The sequence below is a fragment of the Sebastes fasciatus genome, chromosome 7, assembly GCF_043250625.1.
Source record: "Sebastes fasciatus isolate fSebFas1 chromosome 7, fSebFas1.pri, whole genome shotgun sequence".
Classification (NCBI taxonomy): domain Eukaryota; kingdom Metazoa; phylum Chordata; class Actinopteri; order Perciformes; family Sebastidae; genus Sebastes; species Sebastes fasciatus.
In genome coordinates this window covers 25,921,085-25,938,955 of record NC_133801.1, presented here as the reverse complement: position 1 = coordinate 25,938,955, position 17,871 = coordinate 25,921,085, and the positions used below count along the sequence as shown (strand labels likewise).

General features: G+C 42.2%; 3 protein-coding genes across 7 annotated transcripts in view; 1 reads left to right on the top strand and 2 right to left on the bottom strand.

Moving 5' to 3' along the window:
* Positions 1 to 172: 172 nt before the first annotated feature.
* On the top strand, positions 173 to 3,432 carry ift20 (intraflagellar transport 20 homolog (Chlamydomonas)). 2 transcript variants are annotated; one of them, XR_012594569.1, is made up of 5 exons: positions 173 to 324; positions 1,744 to 1,881; positions 1,971 to 2,133; positions 2,244 to 2,347; positions 2,788 to 2,803. XR_012594569.1 is itself a non-coding variant. In XM_074639967.1 (5 exons), exons 2-5 carry the CDS (start codon positions 1,755 to 1,757, stop codon positions 2,867 to 2,869), a joined length of 399 nt encoding a protein of 132 aa, XP_074496068.1. In that variant the 5' UTR covers positions 173 to 324; positions 1,744 to 1,754; the 3' UTR covers positions 2,870 to 3,432. The 2 variants fall into 2 exon arrangements, 1 of the variants encoding a protein (XP_074496068.1); XM_074639967.1 differs by having other exon boundaries at positions 1,971 to 2,056; positions 2,788 to 3,432.
* A 199-nt stretch (positions 3,433 to 3,631) lies between these two features.
* On the bottom strand, positions 3,632 to 5,956 carry lyrm9 (LYR motif containing 9). 2 transcript variants are annotated; one of them, XM_074639969.1, is made up of 4 exons: positions 5,808 to 5,956; positions 4,661 to 4,803; positions 4,034 to 4,126; positions 3,632 to 3,950 (listed from the first exon to the last, which is right to left on the bottom strand). In XM_074639969.1, the coding sequence occupies exons 2-4, from the start codon at positions 4,778 to 4,780 to the stop codon at positions 3,933 to 3,935; spliced, it is 231 nt and encodes a 76-aa protein (XP_074496070.1). In that variant the 5' UTR covers positions 4,781 to 4,803; positions 5,808 to 5,956; the 3' UTR covers positions 3,632 to 3,932. The 2 variants fall into 2 exon arrangements, with proteins under 2 accessions (XP_074496070.1, XP_074496071.1); XM_074639970.1 differs by having other exon boundaries at positions 4,661 to 4,800; positions 5,808 to 5,952.
* A 4,993-nt stretch (positions 5,957 to 10,949) lies between these two features.
* nf1a (neurofibromin 1a) overlaps positions 10,950 to 17,871 on the bottom strand; it is an 80,560-nt gene continuing 73,638 nt past the window's right edge. For all 3 annotated transcript variants that reach the window (XM_074639962.1, XM_074639964.1, XM_074639963.1), the window contains 11 exons: positions 17,048 to 17,174; positions 16,581 to 16,712; positions 16,299 to 16,434; positions 15,868 to 16,028; positions 15,641 to 15,763; positions 15,427 to 15,545; positions 15,242 to 15,342; positions 14,472 to 14,614; positions 14,190 to 14,236; positions 13,499 to 13,715; positions 10,950 to 12,032 (listed from right to left, as the gene is read on the bottom strand). In XM_074639962.1, the coding sequence (XP_074496063.1) occupies positions 11,890 to 12,032; positions 13,499 to 13,715; positions 14,190 to 14,236; positions 14,472 to 14,614; positions 15,242 to 15,342; positions 15,427 to 15,545; positions 15,641 to 15,763; positions 15,868 to 16,028; positions 16,299 to 16,434; positions 16,581 to 16,712; positions 17,048 to 17,174 (1,449 nt within the window). In that variant the 3' untranslated portion in view covers positions 10,950 to 11,889. The remainder of the gene's footprint in view (positions 12,033 to 13,498; positions 13,716 to 14,189; positions 14,237 to 14,471; positions 14,615 to 15,241; positions 15,343 to 15,426; positions 15,546 to 15,640; positions 15,764 to 15,867; positions 16,029 to 16,298; positions 16,435 to 16,580; positions 16,713 to 17,047; positions 17,175 to 17,871) is intronic.

The following is a 17,871-nucleotide window of genomic DNA, read 5'->3' as shown; positions in this document are numbered from 1 at the left end:
TTTAATCTGAGATGATTTATGATGACAGCTATCTCTGTAGTCGTTTGCGCGTATGTATGACACAACATAAAACATTGAATAGCTTTTGTTCTCGGTATTGGAAGTGATCAAGGAGCACCAAACATAGTGACAGCCAAGTAACGCCAAACATCAACCAGCACTCCGCGGAGCATCTGGTTTCCTTGGCAGCGGGAGGAGGAGGAGTCTGGTTTCCTTGGCAGCGGGAGGAGGAGGAGGAGGAGGAGGAAGAGGAGCTGCAGGTTTATGCCACATAGTCTCACAACACAGAGCCATCTGCGGTAACGGTGATAGCGCTGTAAACAGGTAACGTGTGTTGTTTTCTGTCAAGGAACGTAGCTAGATATGGTTTAATATAGAGTTATGTGTCTGTTAATTAGCCTCAATGAGGGAAACGTTGCTGTTAGTGGTTGTCCAGCTAGCTTTTAGCCGGCTAGCCACATGCTAACTAGCTAGCTGAATGAATGTAACGTTAACTAATGTCAGGCTGGGTTTACACAGGTCAAAGAAACACACCAAAGTATGTCATTTCATGTTCTTTCCACCTTGTCACGCTAATATTAATGTAGTGCTGTTAATGTTAGGTTAACACAAACTAACACCCTGATACACGGTGAGATAACACAGTGGTTAAAGTTCAATATCAACCACTGTACCATAGATGTGAAGAAATATAATGTTATAGCTATGTGTCATGTTAATGCTAATATTGTACATGAATAAAGTGCTTAAAAAGCTCTGGTCATATGATGATCTCTCACTGAAGGTCACAGTTCAGTTGACTGGAGACAGAGACACTTGAGACACAGCTGGAGACACAGCTAGAGACATAGAGATACAGCTAGAGACACAGTTAGAGACACAGTTAGAGACACAGCTAGAGACATAGCTAGAGACATAGAGATACAGCTAGAGACACAGCTAGAGACACAGTTAGAGACACAGTTAGAGACACAGCTAGAGACATAGCTAGAGACACAGCTAGAGACACAGCTAGAGACATAACTAGAGACACAGCTAGAGACACAGCTAGAGACATAACTAGAGACACAGCTAGAGACACAGCCAGAGATATCTCGTCCATGTGTGATAGGGCAGCAGCAGCAGGCCACGTGTTATCAGGCTATAAAAACAGCTGATTTCACTTATCTAACACACATTTCTTTCTCTGTATCTCTGGAATATGCACTGCTGTTCAAAAGTTAGTAACCTCCTGCTGCCACAAAAGCTTGATAGTGTCCAGTCACATGTGTGAGAGGACTACTCTATGTGTCTAAATGGTAGAAAGTCCTCTTTACTAATAGATGCTATTTAGTTTAGTAGAATATCAGATGGACATAATCCCAGTTTAAACCTCTAGTCTAGGGTTAGCACTACTGGAATATGAATTTGACATAATCCTTGTTTAAACATTTAGTCTAGGGTTAGCACTACTGGAATATCAACTGGACATAATCCCAGTTTAAACTTCTCCAGTCTAACCACTGAGTCGACTGCAGAGGGACTAACTCAATGTTTAGAGCCCAGTTGACCCGTTGGGGTTCAATAATGATTGAAGCTCACTGAAAACTAATTCAACATCCAAGTTCAGCAGTATTCTCCCATCATGCAACACTGTGGGGACATCCACTAAATGGCAGGCAGAGCAGGTTGTCCACGTTCGATCCCTGCTGGCTCCTCTGGTCACCTCTTCATCCCTCATTCTTTATGTCTCCTCTGTGACAGGCCCTGTGGCCATGGCTAAAGACCCATTAGCTGAGGCGGGCTTTTATTTTGATGAACTCAACAAGCTGCGGGTACTGGAGCCCGATGTCAGCCAGAAAACCTCAGAGCTCAAGGAAGAGTGTAAAGAATTTGTGGACAGTAAGTTCATCGAGCTGTGGCTGCTTCCCCCCCACCTTCCAGCATCAACAGGTCCTACAGGATGTACAAACATGTGTTATCCTTTGCAGAAATTGGCCAGTTTCAGAAGATAGTGGGGGGTCTGATTGAGCTGGTGGATGAACTGGCTAAAGAAGCGGAGACAGAAAAGATGAAGGTACGCTTAGTATTTGAAGCTGGCTATTGCAGAAGACGTTGTAGTCCTCACACGCCAAAGCTTTGAAACTCCTGGAGGTGGTTGAACTCTCCTTGAACCCACTTTAGTTGTCTCAGGTATACTATGTTCAGTAAGTAAGAGCAACACCTTATTGTGTTAATAATCGTCCTGCGTTCTTCTCTGTCAGGCCATCGGGGCCAGGAACCTGCTGAAGTCTGTGGCGAAGCAGAGAGAGGCTCAACAGCAGCAGCTTCAGGCTCTCATAGCAGAGAAGAAGATGCAACTTGAGAGGTAACCAACAGTGTGTGGAGGACGCCATGACCCAACCAACACAGTGCTGGTTTGTGCGGGATTGGTCATGGTTGTCCATCCATTTAAAAATCAGCACATTAAAGAGTACATCTGGAACCTGATGGGTGGGGTCATGAAGGTACTTGAGCTCATCTGACAGGATGTGGGGGTCATGAACTGTGCCTGGTGTATAAAACCAGTTTGGAACAGTAAATGAATACAAACTGAGAGAAGACACCACATGTCTGTCATGGCTTTAATGTTACATCAGATTATTAATGTAGGTATGTGTTAAGCATTTGTTTTGACATCATCTGGTGACTTCATTATCAAGCACATCCGTTTTGACTGCATCATGTTATCTACTAATGTTTCATGTGTCCAGTGACTGACTGTTGTTGCATTAATTGGGTTACAATTTGTTCTGTTTGTTGTTTCAGATATCGTATCGAGTATGAAGCCTTGTCCAAAGTAGAGTCAGAGCAGAACGAGTTTATCGACCAGTTTATTCTTCAGAAGTGAGGATGCGACTGAGACAGCCCAACATGAACCACTTCTGTCCAACCATGTTTCCAGAGTGCCTGTCCTGTTTTCTCTGGGCGATGCCCGCTTCAGAGAAACTACTCTGCTGCAGCTGTTTTTCCGAAGCAGTCCCAAAAGCTCCAAACCTGTGTGACGATTTACAGAGTTGTAACCAAATGTCTCAACATCTCAGACCAACATTAAAAGGAACATGGAGCTATTTATACAAATGAATATTATTTATACTATTTATACTGAAGAATTACTCCGTATATCTAGTTTTATTACGTTTTGTATCAATTTAAATACTGCATGTGCATGCAATCTGTAAATATATTTAGGTTTTAAAAAAGCTAGAAGTTGATCCTGATTTGATCATGTGTGTTGTTATTTTTGCTTTTAATTTCATTCTTCTGGTCCAACCAGTCAGTGGGCACAACACAGGAGGAATACATTCTCTTTTTCTTCTTCTTTCTGTTATGTGTGTCATTGCCTTTCATGTATTCATTTAGAGGAAAAATGGTTATACTTGAATAAATACTGTATTATATTGCACAACAAAATGTGTCATCATTTTTGCTGTCATGATGTAAGGGGAAGTTGGTGAGCTCACTTTAACATTGTGCCATTATATTTAGTATATTATATTTACTTTTTACACCAAGTAGGTCCACACGTTTCAGTACCACGTCTTTAGATCGTATCACATCATCTTTAGCAGAGCACTCTTAAGTATATGCTGTAAATAAGTCAACTAAGATATCATTATTGTGAATGAATTTATTGAAAAAGAAATACATTATATAGTCAACTCATTTCAATCTAAGAACAGTATTTACACTTTGATAGTACAGTGAATTGAGCTTTCATTTCCTATAGTATAGTCCTAACAGTCCATGAGTTGTGACGTCTTGTTGCTTCATCGTGGCTGTCCACATCTCACAGTAATGGCCACTAATAACACAATGAGCACTCAGGACTGAGACATAGAAACAGCACGTCCACCACTACGACGCATGTCCGGAGCGGCACACCCCTAGGACATATTCATGGTTTATGAACTTCACTTCTTCTTGATATACTGTCAATCAAAAAGAGAGTTACAAATTGCAGTATGTATTTATTTGCACATCAACTTGAAATGAAAAATGTCTTCATCCTTACTTTATCAAGAATCCAGCCTGCATCTGCGATCGCTCTTTGGATGATCATTTGTATCCTCTCTTGGTCGTCTTCATCTGAGTGACTGACGTAACCCTGGAAACCAGAAGCAAAGGATCACCACAATCAAATGTTTTTTTAATGGTCACAATGGGGAGGAAAACCACACTGAACAGGTTTAATGATGACATGGTGTATGATTTATTGTTCTTGGTAGTTATGTAGTTCATAAATACATCAACAATATCTAGAAACTAGAATTACCACCTCGCGGTTGTATGCCTGACCACTGCCGACCGGGAACATCCCACAAGAGCTGCAGTTCTGCAGATGCTCCTTACGCTTGCCTATTTTTTTTTGCTTCCAACACAAAGTTCAAAACGTTCACTTGCTGTCTGATATATCCCACCCGCTGCCAGGTGCCATTGTAACGAGACAGTCAATGTTATTCACTTCACCTGTCAGTGGTCTTAATGGTATGGCTGATCGCTGTATGTTTCACCAGCAGCTCAGTCACTTGTCTGAAGGTTTATAAAGGAGTTGTTTGTCAGCTAAATCCTAGGATACAATGTCAAAGATCATTTGAAAAACATTTTGCTCATCAACAGTCGGTGCACGTGATGACCTCACCTGTCTAATGGCATGTCGGTAATGCTTCTGCATGGCTGCTGACGGTAGCAGCCTGCAGCATCTCAGGAGATGTCGATAGAGCTGCACTGGGGACAGCTCAGCTCCAACTAAAGGCAGCATCCCTTCCTCCTCTGGTTCAACTGCTGAGAGATCGTTTCATGTGCATTATTATTATATTATATTTTGCTCCATTTACACTTGTATTAGTTAGTTAGTGTCTTTAGATAGATAGATTGATAGATAGATAGTAACTTTATTGATCCCGAGGGAAATTCAAGTTTCAAGCATCAAAGTTCCATAGTGCAAAAACATGTTACTAAAAAGGCAGTAAAATGGACCACTTGATAAAGTTACATGTGTCAGACACACAGAAACATGAATTTAGTGTTTCATTTCATATTTTCAATATGATTAAGATAAATATGTAAGTAATTAATTGGTATTGTGATTAAGTTATATTATAAGTAATGAATTGGTATTCTGGATTGATAACAAATTTAGATTTTGATAAGGATAATTATATCAGTAATTCATTTATATTTCTGTATGACACCGAATAAAGGTAATAATTATAGTTAGAATAATTTTAAATAATAATAATTATAGTTAGACAAATTTAGGTAAATTTAATTAGAATATATGTATGGCTCAATAAGGAAGCTGGTTAATAATTAATAATTGACTTATGGAGAAGGGGTGCGATTAAATTAGTTTATACTTCTTCTATACTCCTTTTCGATATATATGTAAATCAAGGCATCAAGTGTTGACAATTTATTTTTCTTATGCTTTTCATTGTATGTAAATACTACTTGTTTCTGACTGTCCACTTGTTGGTATGATCATTCTTTTTCTTTATTTTATTTTTTTTGTATTCTACATGTTCAAAATAAATTTTGAAATGAATGAATGAATTTCATTGTGTTTTAAATATGCTGTTATCTTAATATGCTTCATACTCTGGCTCTGTGACATGCACTGTCTCTATCCTGAGGGGACCTGAGGTCAGCTGTCAGCTAGCTAACTTACCCATGCTTTCATCAGCCAGCTAGGCTGGTCTGGTAAACATCACGTTAAAAGCTAGTAACTAACTCTAGCTACTAGCAGCTGCTACATTATCACCACCAAACGATGAGGTTAAGCTTACCGTAATGTTATGTGTGAAGGCTGTCAGCAGCAGGTCAGCATCTTCACACCTCCTGGAGAACATATAAAACCATCAGCTCATCACCACTGAAGGAGGATTTGTTTTTCCTAGTTAGCCTAGCATGGCTAACTACACGCCCTACTCTGCCTCGGATTGGCTCACCCTGATATTCTTACCTAACCCTCCAACCAATCGCTGTCCTCCTGGCTAAACCTAACCAATCAAAACCAACGAAGGCAACGAGTACTAGCCAATCAGAGGCAGAGTAGGGCGTGGCTTACCTTCGGAGTGTGTCGAGGTCGAGGGGCGTGTCTTAGAAGGTAACCCGAGAGTTGGGGACAGTCTCGCGTGAGGATAGGTCACGAAACATAGAATACTGTAGTCTTCTTTACTAAACTCTGTCGCCCTCTGTTGTCTGTACAGATAATAGAACAGATAGCTGGAGTTAATGAAGCCAAGCATGTCTTCAAGTAGTACTACTACTACTACTGCACCTGCACACAAGTACAATTACTGATCAATTATTTTTTTATTACAATAACAATTGATCTGAAGGCAGGCGCTTCAGATCAATCCGCACACGCACAAACGGACTTAAAAACAGCTTTTTCCCAACTGCCATTAACCTCCTGAACTCTGACATCTCCTCTGTCTGAGTTGAACACGAGCAATGTAAATGTGCAATAACTTTTGTGTCACTTTTGTGCAATGTAAATACTGTAAATCTACTATTACGGATATGTGCAATAACATATGCTGATCACTCAATAAGTGCAATAATTATCTGATGCTGTGCAATAATTATATAATTATCTAACGGACACTTTGTGCAATAACCTGCAAAACTGTAATCTCATCAATATACATATTGTATTTTTATATTTTATATTGTATTATCTTTTATATTTATATTGCACTATCTTTTTTTATTATTGTATTATCTTTTAATTAGCACCTATGGGATTGTCACAATCTTATTTCGTTGTACTCCACAATGACAATAAAGGGCTTGAATCTTGAATCTTGAATTACTACTTACGTACAACTTCCACTCCACTACATATCAGATGAAATATTGTACTTTTTTTCTCCATTACATGTATTTGACAGTTACTACTTATTTTGCAGATTAAAGCTGAAGTAGGTGAGATTGGAGCAAACATGACAGTCGCTATATCGTCACAGTAGCACATGAAACAGGTAACCTGAAAAAAATCATGTTCCTCTGTGTCCTCCGGTGTTCCTAACGGCATCTGCAAGATTTCGCAGACCGGAGGAAAAACAAGCAGTAGGAGCTGATATGAGGTCTGCTGTCCAGCTGCCTTCTATGAGAGCCGGCTGTCAATCACTCGCGAACTCTGATCAAACGGTCAAACTAGGCAGCGCAGATCAAATATGAATCAATATTACGTTACGCTAATGCGTAATTGTGACGCCACCGCCATTGTGAAATCTGTTGAAGGAACGCCAAGTTCCGGTCACATAACCGGAGTACAGCCAACAGGAACGCTCTCTCAATGAAATGACCTGTGATTGGTCAATGTCTTCCGTCACGGGCTAGATTTTCTAAAGCCTGAAAACAGAGCCATGATGAAGTCTAGTTATCTCTCAGAACACTTGAATTACAATATTCAACCTTTATAAAGAAAAGTCATAGTTAGGGGGTTTAAACTTCTGCTGTAAAATGAAAGCTGGTTTGTTTTTATCACGCAGGTTCAAACATTGTGGAGAGCAAAACATTTTATTACTAACACTGGAATAGTTCAATTTGTATATTATTATACAGAAACTAACTGCTTTACAAAAACAAAATGATACAATATCACATGTATGTACAGTGTAGTAAATATACCATCTCAAATTGTACACAAAGTATTTACAATTATCACACATACTGCAATAAAACAAAACTCAGACTATTACTCTACAGACATTAGATTTTGCATAACATCAAATAAAACATGCCACATTTTGAGGTTTTTCATCTTTACAAACCCATGACTGTTTTTTAAATTAGTGCAAGTCAACCACTTGTTTAAGAGGTTATGGATACATAATCCTTAATATTTCCATTCACACACAAGTCAAACTAAAACCTGGAAACGATGGCAATCTGCTAACACGGTACTCGAATAAACCTTGCCTTCAGATCTTTCCTGGTTGTGTCTTGTTAAAGGTACAGTCGCTGATTCTTGTTTTAGACAGAGATCAGAGAATGTAGCTTTGAGAAGAGTTAGACGGTGAAGTGGTGAGTAGAGATGATGGAGTGAGTTATAACATGAGACGTTTCTATGGAGTCGGACACTGAAATCTGAATAAATATGTACCTTTTACAGTTTCAGCGGCCCTGATGTCAGATCCTAAAATCCTAACCCAACCCTAACCCTAACCTGGACCTTCATAGCCGCTCTGTACCGATACATCACTGCTCCAAACATCCCGTGTCACTTAATGTCCATGCTTGACTCTGGACTGGGGTTAGGCCTATTTACATGTTTCACTACATAACACATCAGCCAGTTTAGTGTGCTCCAGCTCTTTTGCAATCAAACTTAAAAAGGTAGTTTGGGAAAACCTGACATAAAAGTTTTTGACACATTTCATTTTTTTGTTCAATAGCATGAGATAAGAATGCTTCGAGCCAAGTGCTTGTTGGACCGTCTAAACAGCGTCTGAAACAGACAATCACGTGCACTTCACGCAGCGATTGGCCCGGGTCATGGAGGTGTGAAAGTAGGCAGGACTTCCCTCTAACTGTGTGAACGCCGCAGAGCAGACTGTTGGAAAGTGTCTGCTGTTATTGCCTCTCTATGACGGACACACTGTTCAACCTTTTCAGAACGAGTATCACTTTTGCCTTCAGATGTGTTCAGACGATACCTCGTATGAACTAACTCAAGGGTCCAGATTCCTTCATATGAGCCAATCTGTCAGTGATGGGAGGGCTACGAGAAAAGTCACGTTTCTGATGGAGCCATTCGTCGGCTGAAACTGGACTTCAGTTCTTAATCGCTACTTTCAGTCTTCCCTTTATGTCATTCTTTGAGGTTGAATTACAAAATACTGTTTTTAAGGCTGTCTCTAATGAAAAATGTCCCTTTCCATGGAATTAACCTAACGATCATCTGTTGAGCTGCATGGACAGAAGAACATAACACATCCCCCCTCAGACGACTACAATACAAGAGAAACAATCAGTAGTGAACTGATTCACAAATGGATCCATAAGGTAACATGAACACTTGGAGTTGTACAACAACACTCAACTCTTGCCATGCAGATGTTAAGGCAGGATAGAAGCGTTTTGACGAGCCCACCCTGCAGCGCCGTGGACGGAGGCCGTTAGCGCCGAGCACTGATCGACACCTGCTCCAACTACGGCAGCGTGTGCACAGCTGCTGTCACGCAGCTGGTTTTACAGGCCCAGGCCAGAGCGTCTGTATGTTTTAAACCCATTTTACTACAAAACCATTGTGTTTTAGATCTTGTCAGTGGGCCTTTCTACCCATCAGGCAGCCATTGGTTCCCATTCACAACGACCATCACGACTGCTGTGATTGTGGCACGGTAATGCAGATTAAACTCTTAACACTGGATTTGTAAGACCAATACCGATTGAACACATGTAGTGAGAGAAACATTTTACAGTGTAAAATAAACTGGTCAGTCAGTGCTCTCCGGTGTGACGGAGACACGGTTTCTAAATGATCTCAAGCACATCATCGACATTTCTCTACAAACACAAATAGTGACAGACCTGTGAAGATGGGCCGAGATGGGCCGATGGAGTCAGCCAATGCAGATGTGTACAGTATGTGTCGGGTTCTTCTGGGTTAACACAAGCTACTAGAAGTAAACACTGAAAACAGACAGATGTTCACTTTGATGGATTAGCTACCTCAGGCAAGTTTCAACTCTCTGAGAGTTGATTGTTTTGAAACATTGTGAAATAAAAAGGAAACCAGCAGTTGCCTGGAAGGTTAGAAACACTCCGCTACGGCATGCTTTAGTTAGAAGACATTCAGCAGTTAATGTCTAGTTGATGTAATATGTAGTAAATGAGTTGAAATAAAAATCCTTGAAGAGCATTCTTCGAAGATGGTTGTGTAATGCAGAGGATGTGCTGCTCCCAGATGTGTTCTAAGGGTACAGAGGGTTAAAATCACACAGCTGGGCTCTGCAGCAATAACCTGAATTATTATTACTAAAGCTCTTAAAAGGAAAAATCCACCATCTCACACTGAGGAATCTGGTGCGGTGACCTGCGTCCTGTAATGACGACCTCTGGAATCACTGCTTGAGTTTAAGGGAGTGAAACTACGACCAGATGTTTACATCTGTGAAATATTCCCGTTATAGCACCACATTGTAGAAATGCTGGAAAACCCTCAACCAGACACTGTGCTGTGTTGGAATAAGAGAATCCACCAAACAGTAGAGCAGAGTACGGGCCTACCGATCTAAGTAAAAGATCAACTACTGACAGCTGGCACCAGGTCACGTTCTTAATGGGCCTTTGCTGTTAAATGATAAAACATTTTAGTGTTTAGTGTTTTACTCTGCATAAAAGAATGTTTGTGACACACAGCGTATCCTCTTGTAGGGTGGATTTTTCCTTCAGGAGCCCCACAGGACAAAACCTGTGATGGTCCTGGGTCCAGCTCAGACTGTTGAGGTGAAACAAATGAAGGTGTGTGTGTGTGATGGATCATACGTCACACTGTCCACTGCCTCTTCTCTTTAAAATGGTCATTGGAGGTAATCAATGAGAGCTAAATCCCCATGTTTAACAGGCAACTCAGGAGTTGGCATCATATTGCACCGAGCTGTACGTAGAGATGTGTTTCTCCCTGTTCGCTGTACAAATTAAATGGGTGGTTGACGAAGGAGTTTGAGAGTTATTGCCTATTACGCAATTTTTTCCTTGTCACTGTGTAAACAAATTAAAATGCTATGCTGCTGAAAACACAGTTCATACTAAAAAATAAGTGACATTAAACAGCGAAATAAAAGCCAAACACACAAAAAAAAAAAACAAAGAGAAAAAAGCTTGGCGCTATTTACAACGGTTACATTTCCCCTAGTGTTTTGCAATCTTCCTGTTGATACATTGAAAGTGTTTTGAAAAGAAGATTTTTTTGGAAAGAGTTTGAAAAGAAAGATTTGTGTAGCACTATCTAGCTGTACAGGATAAATACTTTCAGGCAACAGGGTATATGGATGATTGTATATTTGACGATCATTAGAGGCCCGTCATGACGCAGCTCGAGTGAACTTGTGGTGATATGGACGGCTCGCCTCCATAATTAGTACCTGTTCTTTGTCCCCAGCAAGGTTTGACTTTTTACTTTACAAATTGTACACATTGAAAAACCCTGACAAAGGCACACCATGGAGAAAACGTCAACATCTAAATTAGCACTAAGGACTAGTTATACATAATCTGTCTATATAAAATATGTACAGGACTGGGAGAGGTGAGCTGAGATGTCCGAGCAGGTCCAGAGTGCAGGTCCTGTCTCTCAGAATCCTCCCCCCCTCCCCCACTGCAGCTGTCATTTGGTCCATCTCACTGACACAGGAGTGTTTAGTCACAAGGAAGGCCAACGGGACGTGTTGCGGATCAAACTTCAGTTTATGGTTCCTCCCTGTGTGAACCGTCTGGGACGTGTCCAAACTAGACCTTGGTGTTGGGACTCTACTCCCATCAAGGCTCAGAGGGATGTCTTTCCCTAATAGTTACACATGTGTGACCCTCCGTCGCTGCTGCTGAACATCTGCGAAGAAGAGCTTAAACATCCGGGAGCTTCTCCTCCACCACCACGCGGCTGTCTCAAATGAAAGATTTGAAAAGAAATCTCAAGCAGCACTAAATTCAAGTTTGCCCTCGCTAATATTCCTCCTTGATGCGAAACAGAAAATCACTCGTCCTGCCAGAGCAACAACCATGAAGAAGGAGGAGGAGGAAATAAAAAGAGTAGAAAGTGGAGTGCAGCATGAGGTCTGGCAGGCTGGGGGGGCGGAGAGTTGGAGGAGGAGGAAGAGGAGGAGGAGGAGGAAGGTGGGGCTGTTCTCTGGATGATCACACGATCTTCTTGATGCTGGGTCTCTTGAAGCTGCCGGCGCTGCGCTGCTTCTGGACCTGACTGGCTGAACCATGGCGAGTGCGACCCCCGCTGGACAGAGCAGAGCTGGGGGACAGCTGGACGTTCTCCTTGTCCACACCTGGAGGACCACAGCCAGGACAGATTTAGGATGGAGTTTATGCTGTATATATCTATGTATATGTGTTATTTTCATGATCTGCTGTCGGTTTAATCATTTATGGACAGAATCTAAATTCTAACTCAAATAATTCCTCTGACTATCTACTAAATCACCGGTTCCAAACTGGTGGGGCGGGGTCTAAAAGTGGGCCGTGATATTATTGTGAGTGGGTCACAATCACATGGAACAACTTCATCCTTTAACCCTTTACATGGAAGTGAGTTTCTGCAACAAGAACAAGAGGTTTTCCTTCAGTCACTTACTAGAAACTAGAAGATTTAATTCTGCACTGAAATAATGTGATTGTCTACTGATGTCAAATAAGAAAAAAATTACTTCTTTATCACCAGTTTAAAAGCACAGCATTTTTCATGTCATTTATCAAACAACAGGGGGTGCTGTAGTATAAGCAGGCGACACAATATCTTAAGTGTGAATGTCACCAGTCTGGGAAACACAGTTCTAGTCCAGGGCTGCGGTCGAAAAGTTAAAAAAATGACGTCCTAATGTCTTTTCCTAAACACTTTTCCTTGACCTTGATGGAAAACATCATGAGGTCGGCCGAAGGTGTGAAGGAGAATTCAGAAGGACTACTAAAGGCGCTGTATATATAAAAAAAAATAAAGTAAATATCACTTCTTTACCAAGGTTGGAACTGAAATAAACAAAGGAATATATGATAAATATTGAGTTAATTGTTGGAGTTATGGAGAAGGTGTAGGATCATACTTCTTCCGACTTCTTTTCGGACATGTGATATTTATTTATGTTGATTATTTGTTTGCTATATATTTACTGTTCATTTTATTTGTTATTCTTATTTAGTTTTTACTTAGGTATTTGTTACATGTTCAAAATAAATAATGAATTGATAATAAAGTGAAACTAAATGGTTGTCACTATCCACTAATATTAAACATGAATCCCAATTAGGATATGAGCGTATGATAATAATATGCAAGATAAACATATCGTTTGTTATTATGAATGGCCGAATGGTGCGACACTTTAAATGCTGCGGCCGCAAGGAATTGTGGGATGTTATTCTCTCTTTTCCTTTGATAAAGGATGCTCCAGTGTATCCTATGCTAAAGGAGATAATAAAGGAAGCATTGAAGCTCCTTTCCTTCAGCATTTAAAGAATTCAAACAGCTCTTATTATGGTTGCTACTGAGATACTTCTGGGTCATTTCACTCCGTTAGGAACCTTCCTAAGAGAAAAATAACTTTTCCACAGCAGCCCCGGAGTGTGACTTGAATTAGCTGCAAGTTTAGAGGTCAAAGGGGTCAACCGGGACAGAGCCTGTGGACGCCTGAGAGGAGCAGCAGTGTTGAATCTCAAGTAACATTCTGGAGACTCGACACTTTCTAAGTTCATGCAGAGTCAGGGTGTGTGTGTGTGTGTGTGTGTGTGAGGGAGGGACCTGGTGAGTGCTGCGAGGTGGCCAGTGAGGTCATGGAGTTGGACAGGTTGAGGTTGGCAGTGATGCTGAGCTGGCTCTGGCTGGTGGGGGGGTAGGGCGAGGTGGGCGTCCTCAACTGCTCCTCCCCTCGCTCCTCTTCAGCCGTCGGCAGGTAGCTGTCAATCAACGCCTCCAGGAACTTGACTATCAGCTCGGCATAGTCCGGTATCTGGGTTTGCTGCGGGGACGGATGAAGCGATTTTATAAGCACGCACAGGAATTACCAAACCACAAGCTCACTTTACTAAAGTGCGCACACGCACACACACACCCTTCTGGTTTATAAATATTGAGTTCATGAGAGGGTGAAGATGAAAAGTTCAACTTCCTCGTCAAAATGTTTTGTTTATCTAGTTCACAGCTTTCATTCTGTAAATGTACGTCCTGTCAGAACCCTCCACACTGTTGTTGAGCAGCTACTAGATTCAGTGATTACTGAAAACAGCTTCAAATGTTCTCCAGCCTCTCTGCTACTGCTGTGTGTGTATGTGTGTGCGTGTGTGTGTGTGTGTGTGTGTCATATATCACCACACCAATTGGCAGGCAGGTTTGCAGAGCTGTAATTGCTTACTAAGCTGAATTTCTCCTGCGTGGCAGCCGAGGGGGCCTCAGAGAAAATGAAAAACTGACAGGAGGAGAGAATGATTCCTACCTTAGAGAAGGGTCCGGCAAACCTCCAGAGTCCATTAAAGCCAAAGCCTGTGAAATGAAAGGGAGGGGAGGGAGAGACGAGGAGGGAGGAGGCTTACTAATGCACAGAGCTGTTATCCACTTCAGTTAACTGTCACAGTTTTAGGGTTCCTATTTGAAGCTCTGGAGCACCTTGGTAGCCCCGCAGTTACAGCACATGCAACATTACTCAATGCCCCGGGTTTGATTCCAACTGTTAACATGCTTGGCCTGTACAGACTGTGAAAATGTCAGCATGTATTACTTTGTAAATAGGAGGGCTGGTACTGCGGAGGCGACTCCTCATGGTACACCACACTCTGGACGATGCCGTGGACAGGATTCAGGAGGTTGGTGTCCTGGCACATGGACAGCACAGTGTTGATCTTGGAGTCCAGCAGGTTGTGGCTGAGGAGGAGACATACAAACAAGCAACTTTGTTCAGTCTCTATAAATATGTTCAATGACAAGACACCCTCCACCCGTCGCTTCCGGACCAGAGCTGATGGGAGAGTCCACCTGGATCTTCTCAGATACCTGATCAGACTGAAGATGTGGCTAGAGGTTCCTTAAAATATAAACAAGAGTAGGCGATGGGGTTGGGCGATGTTTGTTATTTTATTTAGCTGATTTAATGGTCTACCGCTGAAGAACGAGAGCCACTTAGCTGCTCAGCGGGCAGAGAGAGAGGGGGGGGGGGGGAAACAACATGTAGAGCGGCATATTTTCACATCAAACTCTGTGAATAAGAGTTTATTTTAACAAAACTATAGTTGGTGATTGTTGGAACGACTAACAACGATGGTTTTGGTGAGTTTTATTTTGTTTCCGTCCATTTTGAATGAAGTGTTTTACGATGCTCCGCCACTAGAACAGCTGATCTCAACATAAACAAATACATGTGGGTGATGACGCAAGTGTACTCGGATACGGAACAACTTTACTAATGTGAAAGCTGAACGGAGAGGGGGGGCAATCGCACCTAAACCCAAAGAACAACCTAACCAAGAGAGAGGATATAGGTTGGCTACTTACACAACTGGAAAAACCTTTGGGAAGACAACGCTAGCCTCAGCCAGGTACTCGTACAGAATCCGCTGGTCAAAGTCATCAGTGGTGTATTTGACCTGGGTGGCCTGGAAAACCAGAACAAACAGTGTGTTAACAAAACAGTCAGTGACTAGGAGAAGAAAAGTAGACCGTGTGGCGTGTTTCCTCACCAGCACAGTGAGCAGCAGAGCCTGGATCTTTGGGTCGGTCAGCACCTCCTCGTCCAGCAGAACGTTGGACTCTGATACAGACACCTTGCGAAGGTGAGAGTTTCCAATTCTTTGCGTCTCTGTAATTAGAACGTGGAGGAATGACATTGAATATCTCCTCAAACCAACGGTGTACTGTCAGACGTAGACGGACTTGCCGGGATCGCGCTCTCACCTATCTCGTAGTCATTCTCTGCTACACGCCTCATCTTGGGAGGGGTGGTCATACCCGACTCCATCTCTGGTCTCTTTGGTGCTTTAGAGTCCGATATGAGGTGATCGAAGCTCTTCCTGGTGCCTGGCAAACAAACAAACAAACACAGCAGATACATTTAATATCTGGAGTTTGAACATACGGATTAATTTACTGTGTGCCGTACAGAGCAGAGGGATACGTCTTACCCAACAGCTTCTTGGTGTTGGCCTGTGAGGGCTGACCCATGTCCAGGCTCATGGACTTGCGAGTTCGTGGGCTGATCTGACCGATGATGGGGTAGTGATGGGCTGAAAGGTAGCGCTCTGAAACCTGAGGGGACGTCCACGGCTGAGTCTCTCGCAGAGTTCTGAGGTGAACGGACCAAAGGTCAGGTAGCAGAAGACAACTTCTCATTTTAAACCTAAAATCTGGACAACGGATAATACAAACCAAACTATGGCACACTGGAATTCTCACTAGGAAATTGAAAAGAAGAAGGATACAAGGCCATGAAAACTGAAGTCTGCATCTAAAGCGAGTACGCTCTCTGGCTGAATTTCGACTAGCTTGCTATGTTGTTGCGGATGGGCCAGACCACCTCATCCTGTCTGAAGTTGTCCTCTGTTCGTCGGCTCACCTGCAGCTGGGATCAGTGATGTGACTGGAGTATGTGTCCATGGGTACTGGGTCCATGGAGAGGTCAGAAATCAGTAGTGACTTCCTGTGTTTGAGGCTGCAGCGACTTCGGACCTCCTCAGATACGGTGAGCAGTGCTGCACAAAACAACAAGAAGGAATGACGGTCATCGACGATAGCAAGACAGACCCATAAAAATTGATATTAAATCTGAATAGAATTTTAGGAAATCATAGATATAGTATAAAGTATACATGAGGATGTATCAGGATGTATTACGTACCAGCTAGATAGGCCACACTCTGGGTGTTGACCTCGAACTTGTCACATTTCAGATGTTTGCTGATGAGAGCCAGAAGTGTGTGTAGGATTCTCACCGTCCTTGCTACTGTGGTGGCTGATGGGTGTCTGTAGCCTAGAGACACAAGTTGGACACATAAAGACAGACGAGACACTGAGCCAAAGGTCTTGGCGTAAAACAATCAGAAAGAGAGAACAATGAGACTACATGTGGTGTTGAAGTTGACTCGGACTTTCTTCCTGAAACACTGCAGAATTGAACTGTGCTCAGCACCTTGTTATGTGCATACTTACTAGATGAATCAGTGTGATTTAGAGTTACATTTAGCGTTTTTACTGTTTATCAATCTGTTTCTTCGTTATGTGATTGATGTGAACATGTGCACCCAATGATTCATCAAAAACCACTGAAGGACTGCCTGTAAATGCTCATCTCAGCAGCAGCGTTACCTTTGAGTAGGTGGCCCACCAGTGCAAAGTTGAAGTTGGCACTAAAGTTGAGGCCCACAAAGTGATCCATCTGCTTACAGTGCCATTCTAAAGGACATCTGATCTCCATGAATACTTCTTCTGGACTCTGGAGGAGCACATTAGGAGGAGAAGGTGGGAATGAGGAAGCTGTATTGAGTCATGTTGTCATTTTAAAAACATGCAATGTCAGAAATATTCATAATGCTTTATAACAATAATTCTCAACTGCTGGTCACACAACATTTTTTGCAAGGCCACAGAGTATTATAATTCTCATAATTGTCCATCCATCCATCCATTATCTGTAACCGCGGGGGGGTGGCTGGAGCCGATCCCAGCTGACATTGGGCGAGACTATCACAGGGCTGACACAGAGACAGACAACCATTCACACTCACATTCACACCTACGGGACATTGAGAGAGGTTAGGCATTGAACTCAAATGGTTAAGGTTAGGACAGGTCGTCGGGCAGCGAGTCTCGTGAGAGTTTTGCAAGTTTTTGCAGATCTCAGATCAGATTTTGCAGTTTGCTTTCTCCTAGACACAACCAAAAACCTCTCCCCCCAATCCTCTGGAGTTTGGAAGTATTTTAGACAGAGAGCCAACAACGTGGTGCTCTGTAAACTCTGCAGATTGAAAAAGTCTTTTCACAGCAGTACAACTCTTGAAGTGAAAGCATCTTGTCTGCAGGACAGATAATGCACAAAGTGCACTTTAATAGACTGAGCTACTTTTTTAATTCTGCACAGCACAAACAGCTCTACTCTGCACCTTTATAGACTTCTTCTACTGTATTCTACA

Excerpts from the sequence above, each read along its gene's own strand:
- ift20 (XM_074639967.1), top strand. The coding sequence starts at position 1,755 with ATGGCTAAAGACCCATTAGCTGAGGCGGGCTTTTATTTTGATGAACTC. Across the intron at positions 1,882-1,970 it reads GTGTAAAGAATTTGTGGACA|AAATTGGCCAGTTTCAGAAG; the intron begins GTAAGTTCATCG and ends TATCCTTTGCAG. Across the intron at positions 2,348-2,787 it reads AAGAAGATGCAACTTGAGAG|ATATCGTATCGAGTATGAAG; the intron begins GTAACCAACAGT and ends TTGTTGTTTCAG.
- lyrm9 (XM_074639969.1), bottom strand. The coding sequence starts at position 4,780 with ATGCTGCCTTTAGTTGGAGCTGAGCTGTCCCCAGTGCAGCTCTATCGA. Across the intron at positions 4,127-4,660 it reads ACCGACATGCCATTAGACAG|GGTTACGTCAGTCACTCAGA; the intron begins GTGAGGTCATCA and ends TCTGGTTTCCAG.